The 18,159-nt window shown below is 37.4% G+C and overlaps 1 protein-coding gene across 1 annotated transcript in view; it reads right to left on the reverse strand.

Annotated features, from left to right (window-relative positions):
• Nucleotides 1-10,664: 10,664 nt before the first annotated feature.
• The window catches only part of LOC129236444 (gelsolin-like), a 42,827-nt gene continuing 35,332 nt past the window's right edge, over nucleotides 10,665-18,159 (reverse strand). Inside the window, exons 4-11 of the mRNA XM_054870838.1 lie at nucleotides 17,622-17,696; nucleotides 14,934-15,126; nucleotides 13,381-13,674; nucleotides 12,260-13,311; nucleotides 11,950-12,195; nucleotides 11,769-11,879; nucleotides 11,572-11,697; nucleotides 10,665-10,840 (exon numbers count right to left, since the gene is read on the reverse strand). Of these exons, the coding sequence (XP_054726813.1) occupies nucleotides 10,766-10,840; nucleotides 11,572-11,697; nucleotides 11,769-11,879; nucleotides 11,950-12,195; nucleotides 12,260-13,311; nucleotides 13,381-13,674; nucleotides 14,934-15,126; nucleotides 17,622-17,696 (2,172 nt within the window). The 3' untranslated portion in view covers nucleotides 10,665-10,765. The remainder of the gene's footprint in view (nucleotides 10,841-11,571; nucleotides 11,698-11,768; nucleotides 11,880-11,949; nucleotides 12,196-12,259; nucleotides 13,312-13,380; nucleotides 13,675-14,933; nucleotides 15,127-17,621; nucleotides 17,697-18,159) is intronic.

Here is an 18,159-nt window from a genome sequence, read left to right on the forward strand (position 1 = left end):
AAGATAGGCTAATCAGTTTGAATTTACGTTGGTTTATTCCAATTTAAAATCCGATACCTCTACATTGATCACTCTCTATTTTTTTGATTGTCTTCCCAAATTTGTGGTATCAAATTACTATCTTATTTATCGTTTTATAACATTTTCGCCATAGAGTATTTTACACAAATACAGCGTTTTAACGAGTAATGGCTGCAATATGAGGATACTTATGCGGCAGTCACGAAATCAGCCAAAAAGTGAAAATTTAAAAAAATATAAACAAATAAATAATTGGCGCATACACCTCTATTAGATGTTTGGCCGAGCTCCTCCTCCTATTTGTGGCGTGCGTCTTGATGTTGTTCCACAAATACACCTACACCTACAGTTTTAAGCCGACTCCGAAGGGCAAATGGTTTTTTATGAGGCGCATTTCCAGGACAGAAATACACTCAGAGGGGCAGAAATCCCACCCATTGTCTGCCGAGGGGCGACCGCTTTAAAAAAAACTTATTCTATTATTTTGCTGAATAAAAGATTACCTTCTCAATTTCCGCTTTCTTGGTAGGTTTTTTTTTTTTTTTGTAAATATACAGATATTAGTTTTTTAAAACGTTTAGTTTTTTAAAACGTATTATATAATTTTGAAAAATTTTCTGATAATTAAATGGGTTCCACGTTTGTTAGAAGAATCAGTCACTTTTCAATAAAATACATTACATTTTTATTCAGCATCGATTCAACCGAAAGAAGACGTCTAAATAGTATTCACATAGTTATCGAAATGATTCGTAGTGACATTTGAGTTTCCTAAGGTTACAACCCATTTTTGAAATGGCACTGGATTGCGTGTCTTACTCGGAAACCCAAAGCTAGTTGTGGTGTATGATTGTGGGCCGCAGATGGTTGGAAGAGCAGGACTGCAAGGATCCGATCTGCATTATATTTTTGTACGAAATTTCAAAAAACTTCGCTGAATAATTTAATCTAAAGTTAGGAAAAATCAACAGATTACATACCGAGTGAAATTTTTATTCACATAGAAGTACTGTTGTTCAAATTCGGTAGTTTTATTTTAAACTAAAAGATGTAGAGGTAGAAGAGTTATCTCAGCTATCAGAGCTCGAAATCTTAAAATTTACACGGTAAGGCAAGTACTGACTATGCAATGAAAAAAAACTGTGCCGTCGGTATTGAGATGCGACCGCCGTATCCGAATAGGTTGGTGCGTGACTATCACTCGGAATTCACAGAGAGAACATAGGTTCGAATCTCGGTGAAACACCAAAATGAAGAAAACGTTTTTTTCAATAGCGGTCGCCCCTCGGCAGGCAATGGCAAACCTCCGAGTGTATTTCTGCTTTTTAATATAATATAAATGATTGGATGTTTATTTCATTATAAAAAGGAAGGTATGCCGTTAATAGTGGCAAATAACATCAGGCAGATGACCACCACGACCACGCTTACAAGACAATATCCTTTTCATGAAATTTTCCATAACCAAATTGCAAAGTGGCTGCCTCATATCCTCGATAGCCTCACGAATTCCATCTTTGAGGTCTTGAATCGACCCTGGGCTATTGGCGTACACCTTCTCTTTCACGGCCTCAAAATAAAAAAGTCACAAAGTGTTAAATCACAAGATCTCGATGGCTAATTGGGATCACCTCTTGGAGAGATAACACGGCCCGGAAACTTTTCCCGTAAAAGATCAATGGTTTCGTTAATTGTATGGCACGTAGCGTCCGTCTTGTTGAAAATTAACGTTGTCCGGATCAATACAATCCGATTCTTTAATCATCTCTCGATAGTGCAATCCATTCACCAATAACACTTGTTATTGGAAAACCCTTTATATATATAAGTATTGAGATGTGCCAAAATCGAGTTTCTACTGTAGTCAAAACTTATGGGGGGAGATACATGTAAAATGTTGAAAAAAAAAAATTTGTTTTTTCCATAATATGTTAGTATAGACCTTTCAGAATATGTTACCAAATTTTTAGAACATAATTTTCAGTATTTCTCATATTATAGAGCGTAAACCGTGACAACTCTATTCTTTGCCTTCGAGCGCTGGGAGGGTTATACTTCAGCGGCCGACTCTTTTACCTGTCTCTTAAATTCCGTTTCCTTTTAACCTTTCTATTGGTAAAAATGTGACTAGGCAAATGTTTCAAAATACTTTCATTAACAAATTCCAAGCATTAGACATTTTCGAAGCTGCTGAAGCGTATATTAGTTCCGGCCAAAACCGGTGTTGCTCTTAGAGATTCTGTGTTTCTGTTAGTTTTGTTCAGTCAAGTTTTGGACCTCATCCTGTACGTAACGATTTTGAAATCAAATAAATATAAAAATGAGTTCGTATCCTAAAGGAGATAAAGATTCATCAAGGCGGTCAGGACGCCCGTCAAAACGTAAATTTCAGGGAAATCAGTATTCTAAACGTGCTGAAGCCGATCAATCGAGTGCTAGTGCCAGAAAATTATCTAGTTCTACTAGTGAGGATATTCATTACAACAATACGCATTGTTATAAGTTTATTGAGTTTTTTACGGTGTTTACTGCGTTATCAGAACTTGTTGTGTGTCGCGAGTGTAATCAGACAGTGAAATTTGAGGAAGCTGGCAATCGCGGATTGGGTTTTAAAATTGTTTTATTATGTCGTTGCGGTCGTAGAGATATCAACTCAGGGCCATTTATTAATAATGGATTTGAAATTAACCGTAGGATTGTATTTGTCATGCGCCTTTTGGGCGTCGCCAGAGAGGGGATTAATATCTTTTGTAATTTTATGGACATGTGTTACGGCTTGAGTGAAACTGCATATAATAACATTGTTGTGCATTTACATAACGCCTCACAATCCGTATTTCAATCGTGCTGTAAAAAAGCTGTAGAGGAAGAAAAAGTAGAAAATGGAAAACATGACAGGCCAGCTACAGATTTAAAAGTATCAGGGGATGGCTCATGGAAAAAACGTGGCTTCAAATCTTTATACGGTGTAACAACGCTCATTGGGTACTACAGTGGTAAGGTTATTGATCTAATAGTGAAATCTAGCTATTGTTTATGGTGTACATTATGGAAAAATAGAGAAGGTACTGCAGAACATAATGAATGGTATGAAGAACACCAGCCAGACTGTCAAGAGAATCACCAAGGTTCTGCGGGGGCAATGGAAGTCGAATCGATCGGAAAAACTTTTTGGCGTGAAGTACGGCAATTACATAGGAGATGGAGATTCAAAGACATTTCAAGGAATTCTCGATGTAAATCCATATGGCGACGATTTTCCGGTAGTAAAAAGTGAGTGTATTGGTCACGTGCAAAAGAGGATGGGTACTCGCCTCCGAAAAGTTACGAAAGATTATAAACTCGGAGGAAAAGGCAAGTTGACGCAAGCTCTCATCAATAAATTATCAGTATACTACGGGCTTGCTATTCGTAGGAATGTAAACAACCTCGAGGATATGAAAAAGGCTGTAATGGCCACCTACTATCATATGTGCTCTACGGATTACGAACCAAAACATGAGATCCAGATATCCAGAAGCATGTAGAGCCAATATTTTTAGATTTATCGCGAGATGACTTGCTTAAAAGATGTTTGGGTGGTCATACGCAAAATGCAAATGAGAGTTTCAACTCTACCGTTTGGCGTCTCGCTCCAAAACACCTACATTCGGGGTCAAAAATCATTGAAATGGTCTCATACATTGCTGCTGGATTATTCAATGAAGGATACACATCAATACTACAAATAATGAACTGCTCAGATATAATAGTAGGCCGGCAATGTAAATCATACGCCAAAAAAATGGACGAACAGAGAGTGACCCGAGAAAATCGCCGCAGCTCAGTAGCCTCTAAAGAATCTCGTCAAGCACATCAACAGCAACTAATTGAACAAAATGAGTTGTACGAAGCTTCAGAAGGATTGTTATATGGCGCTGGAATTGCTGATTAGTCGGTAAGCCACTATAATCATTGAATTTTCATGCACTTAAACTTTAATGCCTTTTTCTCAAAACTACATTTTTTAAATCGGCGTACACGATAACTCAAAAAGTTATTGACCGATCTTCCTGAAATTTTGCACACATCTTTCTAATGATATTACTTTCTATGTGAACCTACAAGTTTCCAAAAATTTTTTGAGAAAATAATTTTTTTAGAGCAAAACAACATGAAAAATTAGGGCCAAAATTCATTTAATTTTTTTTAAGCATTGTAATATATTTCGTGAATTTTTAATTTTTTTTAATTTTTTTAGGTTCACCGACAAATTATGACATTAATAAACACAAAAATGTTTGTTTTTTGGTTTTCAGATCACTAGAAACGATGCTAGAATGCCCGCCGATTAAAAAGCCTCGCTCCGACCTTCACAGGAAGAATTTCACGTATACCTGCCATTTTAAATTATTATAATCAAAACATTTTTTTTGTATTATTTTAATATTTAAACAAAATACATGCCAATTTTTAAAAACATATAATGACTCTTTAATAAAAAAAATAAATCACAAACATCAAGGAAAATTTAAGCATTTACATGTATCTCCCCCCTTATGATGAGTACCTCAGCCTTTGAGCGCCATTAAAGTTCAGATATTCCCGGAATATAATAAAAAAATCGGAACGAAATATTTGGAAGTATATTAAAATGTTGCAAAAATTTGGTTGAATAGTGTTATTAGAGAAATTTTAAATAAAACTTTAAATTGATTATTATGTTAAAAGCTTTCCTTTGCTATTTAATTATTATAAAGTTCTCGGTTGAAAAGCGCCTTTTCTGTTTTTACAGATGCGGATGTACAGTGACTTGAGCTTCGGCAAACGAAAGTTTATAATTAGCCAATGCAGCCGGAGAACGTTTGCAATGCAGCTTTCCGTAAACTTCAGTTGAAAAGGAGGGAGAGCGAAATACATACATATATGGCGCGGTAAGAGCGTAAAAATTATGGAAGACGTGCTTTGTGCGATTTACGATATATACAGTAAAAGGACACAGAAACGATATCCTTTAATTACGATATATGTTCTTAATATAAAACCGAAGTGGTCGAAATGTTAAGAGAACAGCTTCGATATTTATTAACGTTAACGTAAACTGTGCTTGAAATGTGAAATCAAATCGTAATCCAGGAAGCTTGCAAGCAAAAGTTCTCTGTTATAGCGCAAATACGAATTAATTACACAATTTTACAGAAAAAATTATTAACAGACGTCAGACGTTGCCTCGTTTCTGTGTTAATTAAAGCGGACTTGAATTAGAAAATTTGAAAATTTACATTCTTAGACATGTCCGCAGAAATTTAAAAATATTTGACCAATTTTTACCACATTGATTTTAGCTGATTTTAACAGCATCACATATGTATGTACAGTCCTGTGCAAAAAAAACCGGACAGCTAATTTACCGTATTTAAATTTCTATAGCTTCAGTATAAAGCTTCTTGGCGGTAAGTAGCTTTTTTTGTGTATAAATAGAACAGTTTTGAATTAATTTGTATCATAATTTAACCAATAAGTGAAATAGTTGATACGTGGCAAGTGTTAATATAATATCAAAAATATGCCAAGATCGAAGCAAATGGGAGCTGTCGTTAAGGGGCAAATTATTGCACTATCACAGCAAAAATTGTCCGTACGTCAAATTGCTGCTAAAGTAGGCGTCAGCAAATCATCTGTTGCCGATTTTTTAAAGAAATTTGCAGAAACGGCTTCAACGGAGCGAAAGAAAGGATCTGGACGACGAAAAAAGACGTCGCCTGCTGAAGACCGGATGATTAAGCGGATGTGTATCCAGGACCGTTTCAAAACTTCGGCAGACATCAGGAAGGAGTTCTTGGATGCAACTGGCGTCGAAATAGATTCATATACTGTGCGTAGGAGATTGATAAATGCCGGTTTTGTAGGAAGACATCCCGCAAAAAAGCTGTTTTTGAACGAAAAAATGCGTCAAAAACGATACCGATGGAAGAATGTGATTTTTTCGGATGAATCCAAGTTTAACCTCTTTGGATCGGATGGTATCCACCATGTGAGGCGCAGATCTGGCAAAAGATATAAAACTGGATGCATACTGTCTACTGTAAGACAGTCAGTGGGTAGAATGGTATGGGGCTGCTTCAGCTATGACGGAACGGAAGCACTGACTCTTATTGATGGTCGGGTGAACAGAAATGCTTACATTTCAATTTTAAATACGCATTTAATACCTGTCATTGAGGAGCAGTATTCTCTAAGAACGGACGTTATATTTCAGGATGATTCTGCGCCATGCCACCGATCTCACAAAGTAAGTTATGATTTTTGTTATATCTCCCGAGTGTTTTTTTTAAATGTCGAATCAAAAAACCAATGATTTATTTCTTATTTGTTGTAGGTAAAAGAATTTATGGAAAAAAACGGATTTGTCCAATTGGAATGGCCGGGTAACAGTCCCGACCTGAACCCAATTGAGAACCTCTAGGCCATTGTAAAGAAGCAGGCAACTGAAAAAAAGCCGAAGAACAAAACTGACCTGGATAACATTATAATGGACACTTGGCACAACGATATTTCGGAGGAATTGTTGTAAACCCTGGTTACATCAATGCCGAGACGTATTAAAGCGGTAATTAAGGCGAAAGGCGGTGCGACCAAGTATTAAAACTTCAAATTATAACATTTATAATGAAATAATTAATTTTGTTTTGAATTAATTAGCTGTAAGATTATATAATAAGGATAAACTAATAATAAAACATTCGTTATTGACTATGCTAAATCAAATAAAGTATGAAAATATTAAAAACACGTATGAAATTTATTGATTTTATTTCATACTTTTGTATTAAAAACACAATGGAATATAACCACATTCAAACATGTTTGATAAAATCCAATACTACTTCAAAAAATGGAATTTTCAGACTGTCCGGTTTTTTTTGCACAGGACTGTATGTGTGTTTGTATCTCTATCAAACATTGTTTAGCTGCTTTTGTTAAAAATTAATTCAAATGAATTTCCTGAAGTTCTTTCAACTTCTCTTCTCACGCATTGAAATTGTAGTTAACCATAAAAATATCAGGTTATTTCTTAACTGCGTGAGAACTATCGACATTGATAACTATGGGGTTTGGCATTTCTGTTTAAGTCCTCATGAATCTTTGTGGAAATTTACGTTGAAAAAAAAATAAATTTGTTCGCCAAGTTCATAGAACACTGGCGGCATCTTCGGTCCTTATTTCTTTCGAAATGAGGAAAGAGCTGCCGTTATAGTGAATAGCGAGCGCTAACGAGCCATGCTGACTAAATTTTGGTTTCCAAAAATTAATCAGCTAAACATCGATACATTTGGTTTCAACAAGGCAGAGCAATTTGACACTCATAACTTGTAGCCGCGGCAGACTTATGCTGGATACCATATTCAAAAAATAAATGCAATGAAATTATCTACCAAAATATGATAAAAAATGCATTACAACAATATTTCCGTTTTGTATTATCATTTTAATTTCTCAAGCTCTTAAAAACCACCCGATACATGCGATAAATTACAAGTTACGGATGAGGTTCAGCGTACTAGGCAGGGCTAGTTTACTGGGGCGGCAACCCAGGCTTGTTACGTAGTCATTCCGGTACGTAGAACCGGGTGCCGAGGAAATTGTATTTCAAAGTGAACTTTTATCTCGTCAACCTTTCTCACTTTTTCACTACGAGGAATCTCCAACATTCACCCACTAAATTCACGGCAACCCTCTTTACCACCAGGACGGTCAACTTACAACTAAAGCTGAAAGCCGATGACACATCAATATCGACCCTTAACAATCCCAAAATCTTAGGTGTCACCTTCGATAGTTTGCTCTCCTTTTCAGCGTAATTGCCATCAAAATCCAAAATTGCAACAAGGTCCTAAAAATCGATCGCCCGTAGCAAAATCGTGACACTTAGGGGGAAAACAACGAAATGTTGCTAGCGACATTTAAAGCAATTGGCCGGTTCTGAATTATGCTGCTCCCTTCTAGTCACTGGGCACTAGTGATTCGCAGTGGGCAAAGCTTCAGACCTGTTGAAATGATACAATCAGAACTGTCACACGATGCCTCCTGATGGCCCCGCTGCCACACCACTTTCCAGACGAAGATGCATTTCTTCAACTACACTGACGATGTCCAGGACATAACGCCACTGTAACTACTGGACCAGACAATATATACACAGGCATTAAACGACATTCACCGGGAGACTCTCACCAACTTCTCAAACTCCCGACCCCCGTATGGCGTTATCGGAGGCCAACCCCCACGTATTACAGACGAAGAGCTTCAGCTGCGTCGTGAGACCCGCGTAACTTTGGTTCAATTACGTTCTGAATATTGTAGTAGGTTAAACTCCTGCTTATTCGGAATAGATCCCGACATACTCAATATATGTCCGACGATACTAACCCCTCAGTAGTAGAAGCTGTCAAGCGGAAGGGGCGAAGGAAAGTCTGTTCCACTATTTATGTGAATGTCCGGGACTAGCCAGGGCACGACTCCGATCCTTCGGTAAGACTTTCCTACAGCAAATCAAGGAAATCTCAGACATCGAGATAAAGGATTTGCTGCTATACTTGGACCTCACTAAATGGATCTGACTTGAAAAAAAAAAAAATAACAACATCATCATCACACGAGATAGTGGTAGTAAAACGGTGCTGGTCACTAATTAGGAGCATTTCAGCTCAGAAATGTCCAACCACCTCAACAACAACAACCCCTCAGGATACTAACCACCTATTTACAAATATTAAGCGATGAAAAACTTTAGTTTCAGTTTTATTTCAAAAATATTGCGATTCGTATAGCGAAAACATAAAAATGGAAATGGAAAGAATGGAAATAAAAATATGTTTTACACAATTCTTGTTAGCTTGAAAAATGCCATATTTTCTTAGTGTAAAGAAAAACAGAAAAAAGCTTGTATTGAATACTTTTCTCAGCTTTTCTTCTTTGGAGTCATATTGTTTTTGTAACTAGTTGTTGTTGTTGTTGTAACGACATAAAGATTCCCCATACATTCACGGGCCGGATATACAAGGTGAAGTCCAAAATAAACAAGACTGAGCTAAAATAGAAGCGACAAGAGCTTTGTTCTGATAACTTCGAGTTTATTTATTCAAAATAGTCCCCTCTGGTCTCGATACACTGTTTTGCGCGATCTAAAAGCTTTTCGAAAGAGTGTTTCAAGTCATTAACCGGAGTCCGGAATGTCCTTCAGGATGTCGGTATAAGCCTTTTGAATGGCCTCTACGGCCGCAAAACGTTTTCTTTCATGGCCAAATGCAATTTTCTGAATAGGTAGAAATCACAGGGAGCCGTATCAGGCGAATACGGTGAGTGATTGATGGTTAAAAGTCGATTTCTAGTCAAAAACTCAGTCACAAGAGTGGATCGATGAGATGGTGCACGGTATTCAGAGCGAATTCGACGAATGCGATGCAACAAACGCTTCAAAACACCATGAAAAAAAATTGCATTGACGGCCCATTGGCAGGAACTCCTTGTGAACAATTCCCTTGGAATCGTAAAAACAAATGAGGATCGACTTGATTTTTAACTTCTCCAAATGCGATTTTTTGGATGGTGGCTCGTCTGGGGTCTTCCGTTCGGCACTTTGACGCTTAGTTTCAGGTTCGTGTTGGAAATACCACGTTTCATCACCAGTTACAATGTTGTAAAGGAAGTTCTCAACTTTTCTCCCCTCTTTAATGAGGTCTGTCGAATTTTGAATTCTGAGCAATTTTTGGTCCTCAGGTAACTAGTGCGGAATGAAACGTGCACAGACCTTTCGTAAGCAAAAATGATCAATCACAATGCGATAAATCGATGTTTTGGAGATATTAAAATCCGGTTCCATGAATTTCAGCGGTTATTACAATATATAAATTTACGAAAAATTTCGGTGGACTTTTCGGTGATTACTGACTTTGGTTTCATTGTCATTTATATCCTTACAACCATCTCCGAAACGTGTAAACCACTCATAAACTCTGGCACGAGATAGACAATCTTTGCCATTAACTTTTTTCATCAATTCAAATGTTTCGGTAAACTTTTTAGCGATTTTAAAACAAAATTTGATATTAGTTCTTCGTTCGAAACTCATTTTTGTAACGATGACACAAACATACTGACACTTTAGACGCAATAACTTCGCTACCACTGAACCGAATGTCACCAACGCACTAACAAATTAAAAATATGGCATCATCAAAAACATTTTTATGACGCCCGTCTTGTTTATTTTGGACTTCACCTTGTAAATGCGGGTCGTCCCGGTAACGCAGAACCGACTGTCATTGGAATTTGTAACTAGTCACTAATTTGGCTCAGGTGATTTAGAATAACCCATTTAAATTTGCTCCCACTTACAAATATGGTCGAAGTGTACTTACCTATTTTTCTCTAGAAACGGTAAACAAAAAGAAAAGAGCTAAAACTATAATATATAGATTATTTTCATTAGATTGGTGGGAATTAACAGGGGAAGACTAATAACCAAACCTACGTGCCATCTTTCTGAAAATTATTTGATCTAGTCTTAAGCCCAAAATCCTTACATCATTTATATATCAAATTAGGTAAGTCTTGGACATTTTTAAGACAAGACCCACTTTTCCTGTAGTAATTCAAACAAATTTCTTATACCAAACTTAAAAAGAAATGTTTTATTTATTGCACCAAAATTGAGTATTTTCCATTATTAAATTATGCGTGACGACTTTTTGATGAATCGCTTTTAAACTTCATTCAAATCGAAGATGTCGTTGCTTTCCTCAACTTCCCTCCCAATCTCTTCGTTCCTTGGTGTTGGCTATTTCGATTGTAAAAAGGAATGCAAAATCAAAATAATAAGTCACTTTGAAAAATCTATTTTATTTAAAAACATGCAGTGTTAGTGAAAGTGAAAAATATGAAAAATTAGCACAAATGCTTTACAAAAAATACTAAAAATACGCGTGCGTGTTGTTGTTTAAGAGTGAATAAATAGAGTGTAATAAAATGGTAAATCAATTTATTTGTCAATAGATATGGTTTGGTGTAAAATTAGAACAGAAAATCGGAAGCTGGTAAGTATGTGTGTGTACGAGTAAAAAATGTATGTGGGTATTTAAATAAAATAGTTAGTATGCCTACTATTATAAGGCGAAACTTATAAAATGTATTTAATAACTAAAAAACAAATAACATTTTAATGAAAGAGACTACCAAAGAACTCCCAAAGCAGAGAAGCTGCCCTTCCCAACCGTACTTTTACCAAAATTCACAAACGTCATTCACCACCCTAAAAGTCAGTTCAATCCAATTATTTTTCTATTTCAGTTAGCAGGATGGTGAAAGTCCGTTCAGAGTTTTAGTACAGAAGTTGGCCGAAATTGCATCTTCTTCATTTTAGACAGTCTCGTCTACCACTAACCACCATAAATTATCCGTAGCGAAAGCGATCAGCGGTAAATAGGGAGTCGAGGGTATGTCATGCCGATGAAGTGAATTCTGAGACACTTTTCGCTACGGAGTTCCATGCTCATTTTTACTCTCACTGACCTGCCAGTAATCGATTTCCCATGAGGGGAACATGCGTGTGAAGGCACGTGGCTCATTGCCCTGTACAATGCGTATGACAGTGACTGTGTCAATTGTGCGTTCAGTTGGTTCAGCTTTGATGTATTTCTGCATGTAACGAAAATCAATGCATTTAACTTTTAACATCTACAAATTGGCAAATCATGCGTAACACAAACCTCAACCACTTCAAGCATCATTCCATTATCTTCAGCTGTGGCGCCTGAGCCCACCCACATGTAGATTTCATCACCCGCATCTAGAAGCATTACATCGTTCGGATCGAGATCCTTTGAGCGTCACACAAATGAATAAGCTTTTAAACAAATATTTCAATTATGAATATCCATGCAAACCTACTGCTTGTTCGAAGCGCGTAATTTCCTCTGCTTCTAAACGTTTGCCAACCAAGCGACAATGGAATAATCTGGGTTCTAGCAAAGGCTTAGTAACATCAGTCATGCTGCGCTCGTAGATACCCTCCCCATGCAAAAGTTCCCAAAAGTCATCGGGCTCGGCACCTTCTTCAATCACTTCAACAACGGCATCAGGCCAATAGTTCGAAAATCTCTCTATAGCCATATCCTTCTCGAATTTGCTAGCACCCTGCATTGCATCAGTTATTCATAAACATTCAATTTGCTAATATTATATTATGATTAATACTCACTAAGCCAATCCATATGTAGACTTTGTGTGCATCCATTGTTAATAGAGCGAAAACATCTCTTGAAGCTAACGACGATGAATCGGCAGTCACTTCGTTGGCATGCACGTCGCTGGCTTCTGTGCCACGAATGCGGTATAATTGTGGATGAATGGGTATAGCGGTGTATGATGTAACAAGTTTTCCTTTGAACATCTTCAGGAAGTGACGCGGCTCATGGTTCTGCGTGGTGCGCACTAAAATGGCATTACGTTCGACAGCCAATGCCATGGCATCTTCGAATGCGCGTTCCTTTGTGGCGTGGCTAGCTTTCATGCCATCCCATACATAAATAATAATACCCGCTTCACCATTTTTGTTGTTATACTTGTAAGTAATCAAGTAAGAGGCGAATCCCAGTAGTGGCATGTTGGGCTGTAGTTGGACTACATTGTGCACTGTATCCACACGCCCATGTTTATTCACGTACTGCACCACCTCTTTGATGTCGTTTTCGCCATTGTCGGGCATGAAGCCGATAGCGCTACCCCCACTCTTTTTCAAGTCTTCCACATCAATGAGGTCGACAAAATCTGAGTCATCGGAATCATAACCCATTGCAGAGCGTACCAAACGTGTGTGTGCCATGCCAGCGTCGCGCCAAGTGGCGAAATATTGCTTGAATGGCGCCGATTCGGCGCCCTCAACTACGCGATGTACCTGCGTCCAAGCTGGATATTTTTTAGTGCGTAGAAATTCTTGTGCCTTATTCATAGCGTCCGATTTCTCTCTTTGTGTCGAGCGACGGCCTACCCAAACGTAAATGCCAGAGCCGGTGTCCAAAATAAAGCAATCATTTGTGTCCAGCATTTCTTGACGCAATGGCTTCGTGGAAATAGGGTCGATTTTCAGACCACTTTTGGCATCTGAGACCTTGTATAGAGTGACAGAATTAGCATCAGCTGTCTCAAATGCACCATCTTCTTGCTCGGCAGCTTCATCCGGCACTTGTGTGGGGGAGCCAGAGCCTAAAACTTCGAAAAAGTGTTGTTTATCCACATCCGAACTAAACTCATCTAAAGTAAAATAAAAAAAAATTAATTAAATTAAAAACGTATGAAAACTTAAAGCGTATTCATACTCACCAACAATATCGACCCTGGCACGTCCGTTGTGATCTTGATCGCGAATTTGATTAGCAGCGCTGATAGCTTTCAGCTTCTCCACTCGTTTTGCTTGTGGTCCTACATAGACGAGTATCTCATTGCCAGCATCTAAGATGAAGCAATCGCCTTTGTTCATCGACGACACGGACAGATTAACCTGACGTACACGCACGTTGCGTTTGCCCTTCACCTGAAACAAGCGCTTCTCGCCAGCGGCATTGGTTTGCACATGCTTGAAGCCGGTTCCTACGCCGCCTTGCTCGTAGCGTACGCCTGAAAGAAACCAATGAAAAAGCGCCTAAATGTCAGGTAGATTTTTAGTTGAAGATATTAAGGGGGTGGTAGGGTTTAGCGCTAAAAAAAACACTTTTTTTTTTGAATTTTTTAAAGAAATATGGTTTAAGATACTTTAATAAAATCAGTTGCATGTTATTGTACATCTTCTCAATAAGTTTTTAAAAAATATTAATAATAAAATATTGACAAATAAGCCCATGACAGAGTTTTTTTGGAGATATGTTTTTCGAGAGGTGCTCTGCGGTGCCAATCCGCATTCGTCGTAGAATCATCTGAAACTAAAAAAGTCGAATTTTTCAGTTAAAGTATGACGTAATGCTCCCCCCTACATTAATAAATTTTTTTTTTTTTTAATTTTTGTAGTTTTGGTGGCAAAAAAACGTAAAACGAGCATTTTTGGCGAAAAATTTCGCCATATTTGTAAGTGAAAAACAACCTTAAAAAAAAAAAATAAAAAAAAAAACAGTGGGGGGGGGAGGTATTTTTGATTTAGAAAACGTGTGCCAAATTTGAAAAGAATCGGTTGAATAGTTTCGGAGTTGTGATTGGCACCGACTTTTAAGAAGTCGTTTCGGGAAAAACGCGTTTGAAAAAATGACTCTGAAAAATTATCGATGCTCCGCATTCGAGGTAGAGTGCCTACAAAGGCTATAACTTTGAGAGTTCTGCTCCGATCCACTTAAAATTTTGACACAACATTCTTGAAATGATTTACTATAAGATGAGTGAAGAAAAAAAATTTCGATTTTGTGACCCTTCCCCTCCCTTAAAGGCATTTAGCTCCGAAACCCAGCGAGCGTAGCGATAGGCTTTGTTTGTTATTAATATTCCGAATTTCCTTTATTATTTTGTTATATGTACATAGAACGATTTCTAGAACCGTCAACATACAAGCACGGAACTTTTGGTGTATTTGTGGAGCATTACAGGCACCGTTCAGTATTTGCAAATTTGACTCGTTTTCCACGATTCCGAGGTTTTTTTTATTTGCATCGGAGTCTACGGCAATATTTAGCTGGTTCCTTTGCTTGTGCATATATATGAACTTTTTTATGCATTGACTTACTCGTATGTACATATGTACATACTAAATCAACTGATAACCACAGGGACTACAGCACGCTTGCAAAAGATTACGCGTTTTCATACATCTATGTAAATATTCACATGCATCTCAGTGCAATCCTTGAGTGCTCGCTTGACAAATGTACGCTGAACTGAACTACTGAACTTACCATTCCTAAAGTAACTAAGAAATAGCTGTGATTCGTGATCCTGAACTTCACGGTGTTGCACCGGCGCGCCATTAAGCAGGTCATCCAGCTGCACAGCATAAATAGCAGCAGCGCCAGCCTCGTCGGTGGATGTATCCGAACCAAGCCAAAAGTGAATATCCCAGGAGAGTTGTTTATCTTTACGTTCGATTGTCTGCCAAATGAAGAAAGATTTGTAAAAGGAAATAAGTAGAAACGAATAAGGGGAAAGAGTAGCGATTTGAATACAAGGTAAAGACAAAGGGAGCTATTTTTAATATATGTACATACGTACATACTCGTATATAGGCAGGATATGAAGCTGTAATTTTTGTCTAGCTTCCCAATAAGAAAAAAATCGTGACACATTTCACGAAGAAGAAAAGTGCAGCTAAAGGTCTTACGATGCTGTATAAAGGTTATGGGTCATATGCTATATAAATTCAATATGTTTTAGTCGATTCAAAATTGAGGTTTTTTATAAAAAGAGCAAGTAGAGGAGGGGTCAATATCTTCATATCGTCCCCTATGTGCTCATAGGCTATTATTTTTTTATTGAATTTTTGGATTCTCCATCGTCGATTTTATATGTGGTCAAAATTTTGTCAAATTCTAGTTCCACAAAGTGGGTCAAAACGTCAGTCAAAAAATAATAAATATTTACAGACATAACGAGATTTGAGTGAGAGCTACTTTCGACAAAAAGTTTGAAATTCATTTTCTCAAAACATCAAAAAATTTATAGGCTATTTTAATACTAAGGGGACGATATGTCAAAGCAAATGCATAAGAGGATAACACAACAAGCCATTTCATGGCATCTGCAGGTTTAGGATATAATTCTGAAATTGGTAATTGGGCTCCGCATAAACTGAAACCAAGAAATATTGTCAGACGTTTTACTGCATCTGCAGGCCAAGGGAAATAGTTTTTGAAACTTACCAATATAAGGTTTCTTGGAAAAAGTCATGAAATCTTATGCTAAGCATGGCTAGGCAGAAATATCTATAGTGAAAAGGATTCGTTGGTAATGCTGTGTGTTTGATAGGAAGAGAAGGGGTCTCTAAAAACTGTATAAGTTATGCTAGAAAGCTTCTAAATCAGAAAAGGTGCACTCCAACACGGCTCCGATAAATAAGTCTCATCCGGGTTATTCCACTTCCGAAAAGAACGAACAAGCTATGGAACAACATCAAGACGCCCACCACAAATAGGAGGAGGAGCTCGGCCAAATACAAAAAAGGGTACAAGCGTCAATTATATAAAGGGTGGTTAAATTTTAAGGGCCGATGTTGAATGTGAACCACACCTAAACGTCAAGTTTTATTCTGCATTTCACTTAACATTTTTCAATTTCAGACTAATTAAATTTGAACCAAGGAAAGACACATAATCGAGCAACGCGTTAAAGTTATTCAGGCTTATTATGAAAAACGGGCAGCGGACCAATTTTCGAAGAAAATCATCTTCAGTGATGAGGCATATTTTCACCTCAGTGGATTCGATAATAAGCAGAATTGCCGCATTTAGGCAAATGATAATCCAAGAGTGATTGCCGAAAAACCAATGCACCCACAAAGAGTGACTGTGCGGTTTATGGGCCGTTGGTATCATTGGGCCATATTTTTTCCAAAATGAGGCCGGTCAGGCAGTTACAGTGAATAGTGTTCGCTATCGTGAGATGATAACGAACTTTTTATAGCCCGAATTGGAAGATACGGAAGTGGACGATATGTGGTTTCAACAGGATGGTGCCACTTGTCACACAGCTAACAAAACAATGGCTCTTTTGCGCGAAAAATTGGATGGCCGAATAATCTCACGTCGCGCCGATGTCAATTGGCCGCCAAGATCATGTGATTTGAGCTTCTTTCTTTGTGGTTATTTGAAAGAAAAGATGTACATCGATAAGCCTGCAACAATTCAAGAGCTAAAGGATGAGATAATTCGACACATTAACGGCATAAAACCTCAATTATGCCTCAGCGTCATCGAAAATTTGGACCATCGGATGGAGGTGTGCCGCCGAGGCCGCGGCGGCCATTTGGCCAATATTTTGTTCTATGCGTAATGGAGCCATACCAATATTATCACAATAAAGAGAAATGAAAACAATTAAAAAAAAAATTGTATTTTATTCAAAATCAACACCGGCCCTTGAAACTTAACCACCCTTTATATAAAAATAGTGCAAAATATTTCCTCATTCTATGGGTAATGCTTTGAATAAAATATTTATACTGTTTCTAATTTTTTAGGTATAAGTAAATGCAAAATTTCAGAAAAAAATCTCAAAAATGTTTAAAAGAACTAAAGGCGTATAAGACAGGCAACAGGTCCGTTCATTTAACAAAGTTCGTGTGGTGGAATCACCCGAGTTTTGTTTCAGAAAGGATCCCAGATTGAATCTTCTTTCCCTTACGCTACCTAAACTTTCATAGCTTAACGAATTCGCGGAAATTAATTGGTTTCCATTTGATTCATATTAGACTAAATGGGGTTTTACGTGGTGAAGCAAGTTTGTGGTAGGAGCCGGAAACTACTAACTTGTTTTAGTTATACTTTTTTGGGGCAATTTCTATACACTTGACGGTCTCTGATCTTTAGGAATCCAGTTTTAAAATCTACTTAAATTCGAAATATATAAGAAATATTAAAATAACAACTTACATTTAAAACGATATACGAGTCCCCAGAATAAAATTTTCCATAGTCGTTTTTGGGGTAAGCAACAGGTTCGAAGTTCTGCAAATAAAAAAATGGCAAGAAAAATTATAATAAAATCATATGCAGGTCAGCACTCGAATTATATATTTATTTATTTATACTTATATAAGACCTATAGTTATGGCGATCGATCAAGCCGAGTGAGCTTAGGCGTGACTACCTTTCGGTTAACCCGAGTTTGTATTGAACATGAAATACCCCTATACAAGAAACCTCTGCGAAAATTTATACCATGAAAAAGCTTCTCATTAAAATTATCTGTCGTTCAGAGGCGACATGAAACTGTAGGCCGTGCATTTGTAAGACATCGAAATGCAAAGCGAAAGAATGGAATAATTTATTATTCATAATATTCATTATTCAGACCCACCGTGATTTATATGTTTGCACGTACACATATGTATTTTTGGATGAGTACAAGAAAATCTAAATTTTTTTTTGGTAAACAGTCATATCATATGGGAAGTACTGTCATATCACA

Source organism: Anastrepha obliqua, chromosome 1 (genome assembly GCF_027943255.1).
Source record: "Anastrepha obliqua isolate idAnaObli1 chromosome 1, idAnaObli1_1.0, whole genome shotgun sequence".
Lineage (NCBI taxonomy): Eukaryota > Metazoa > Arthropoda > Insecta > Diptera > Tephritidae > Anastrepha > Anastrepha obliqua.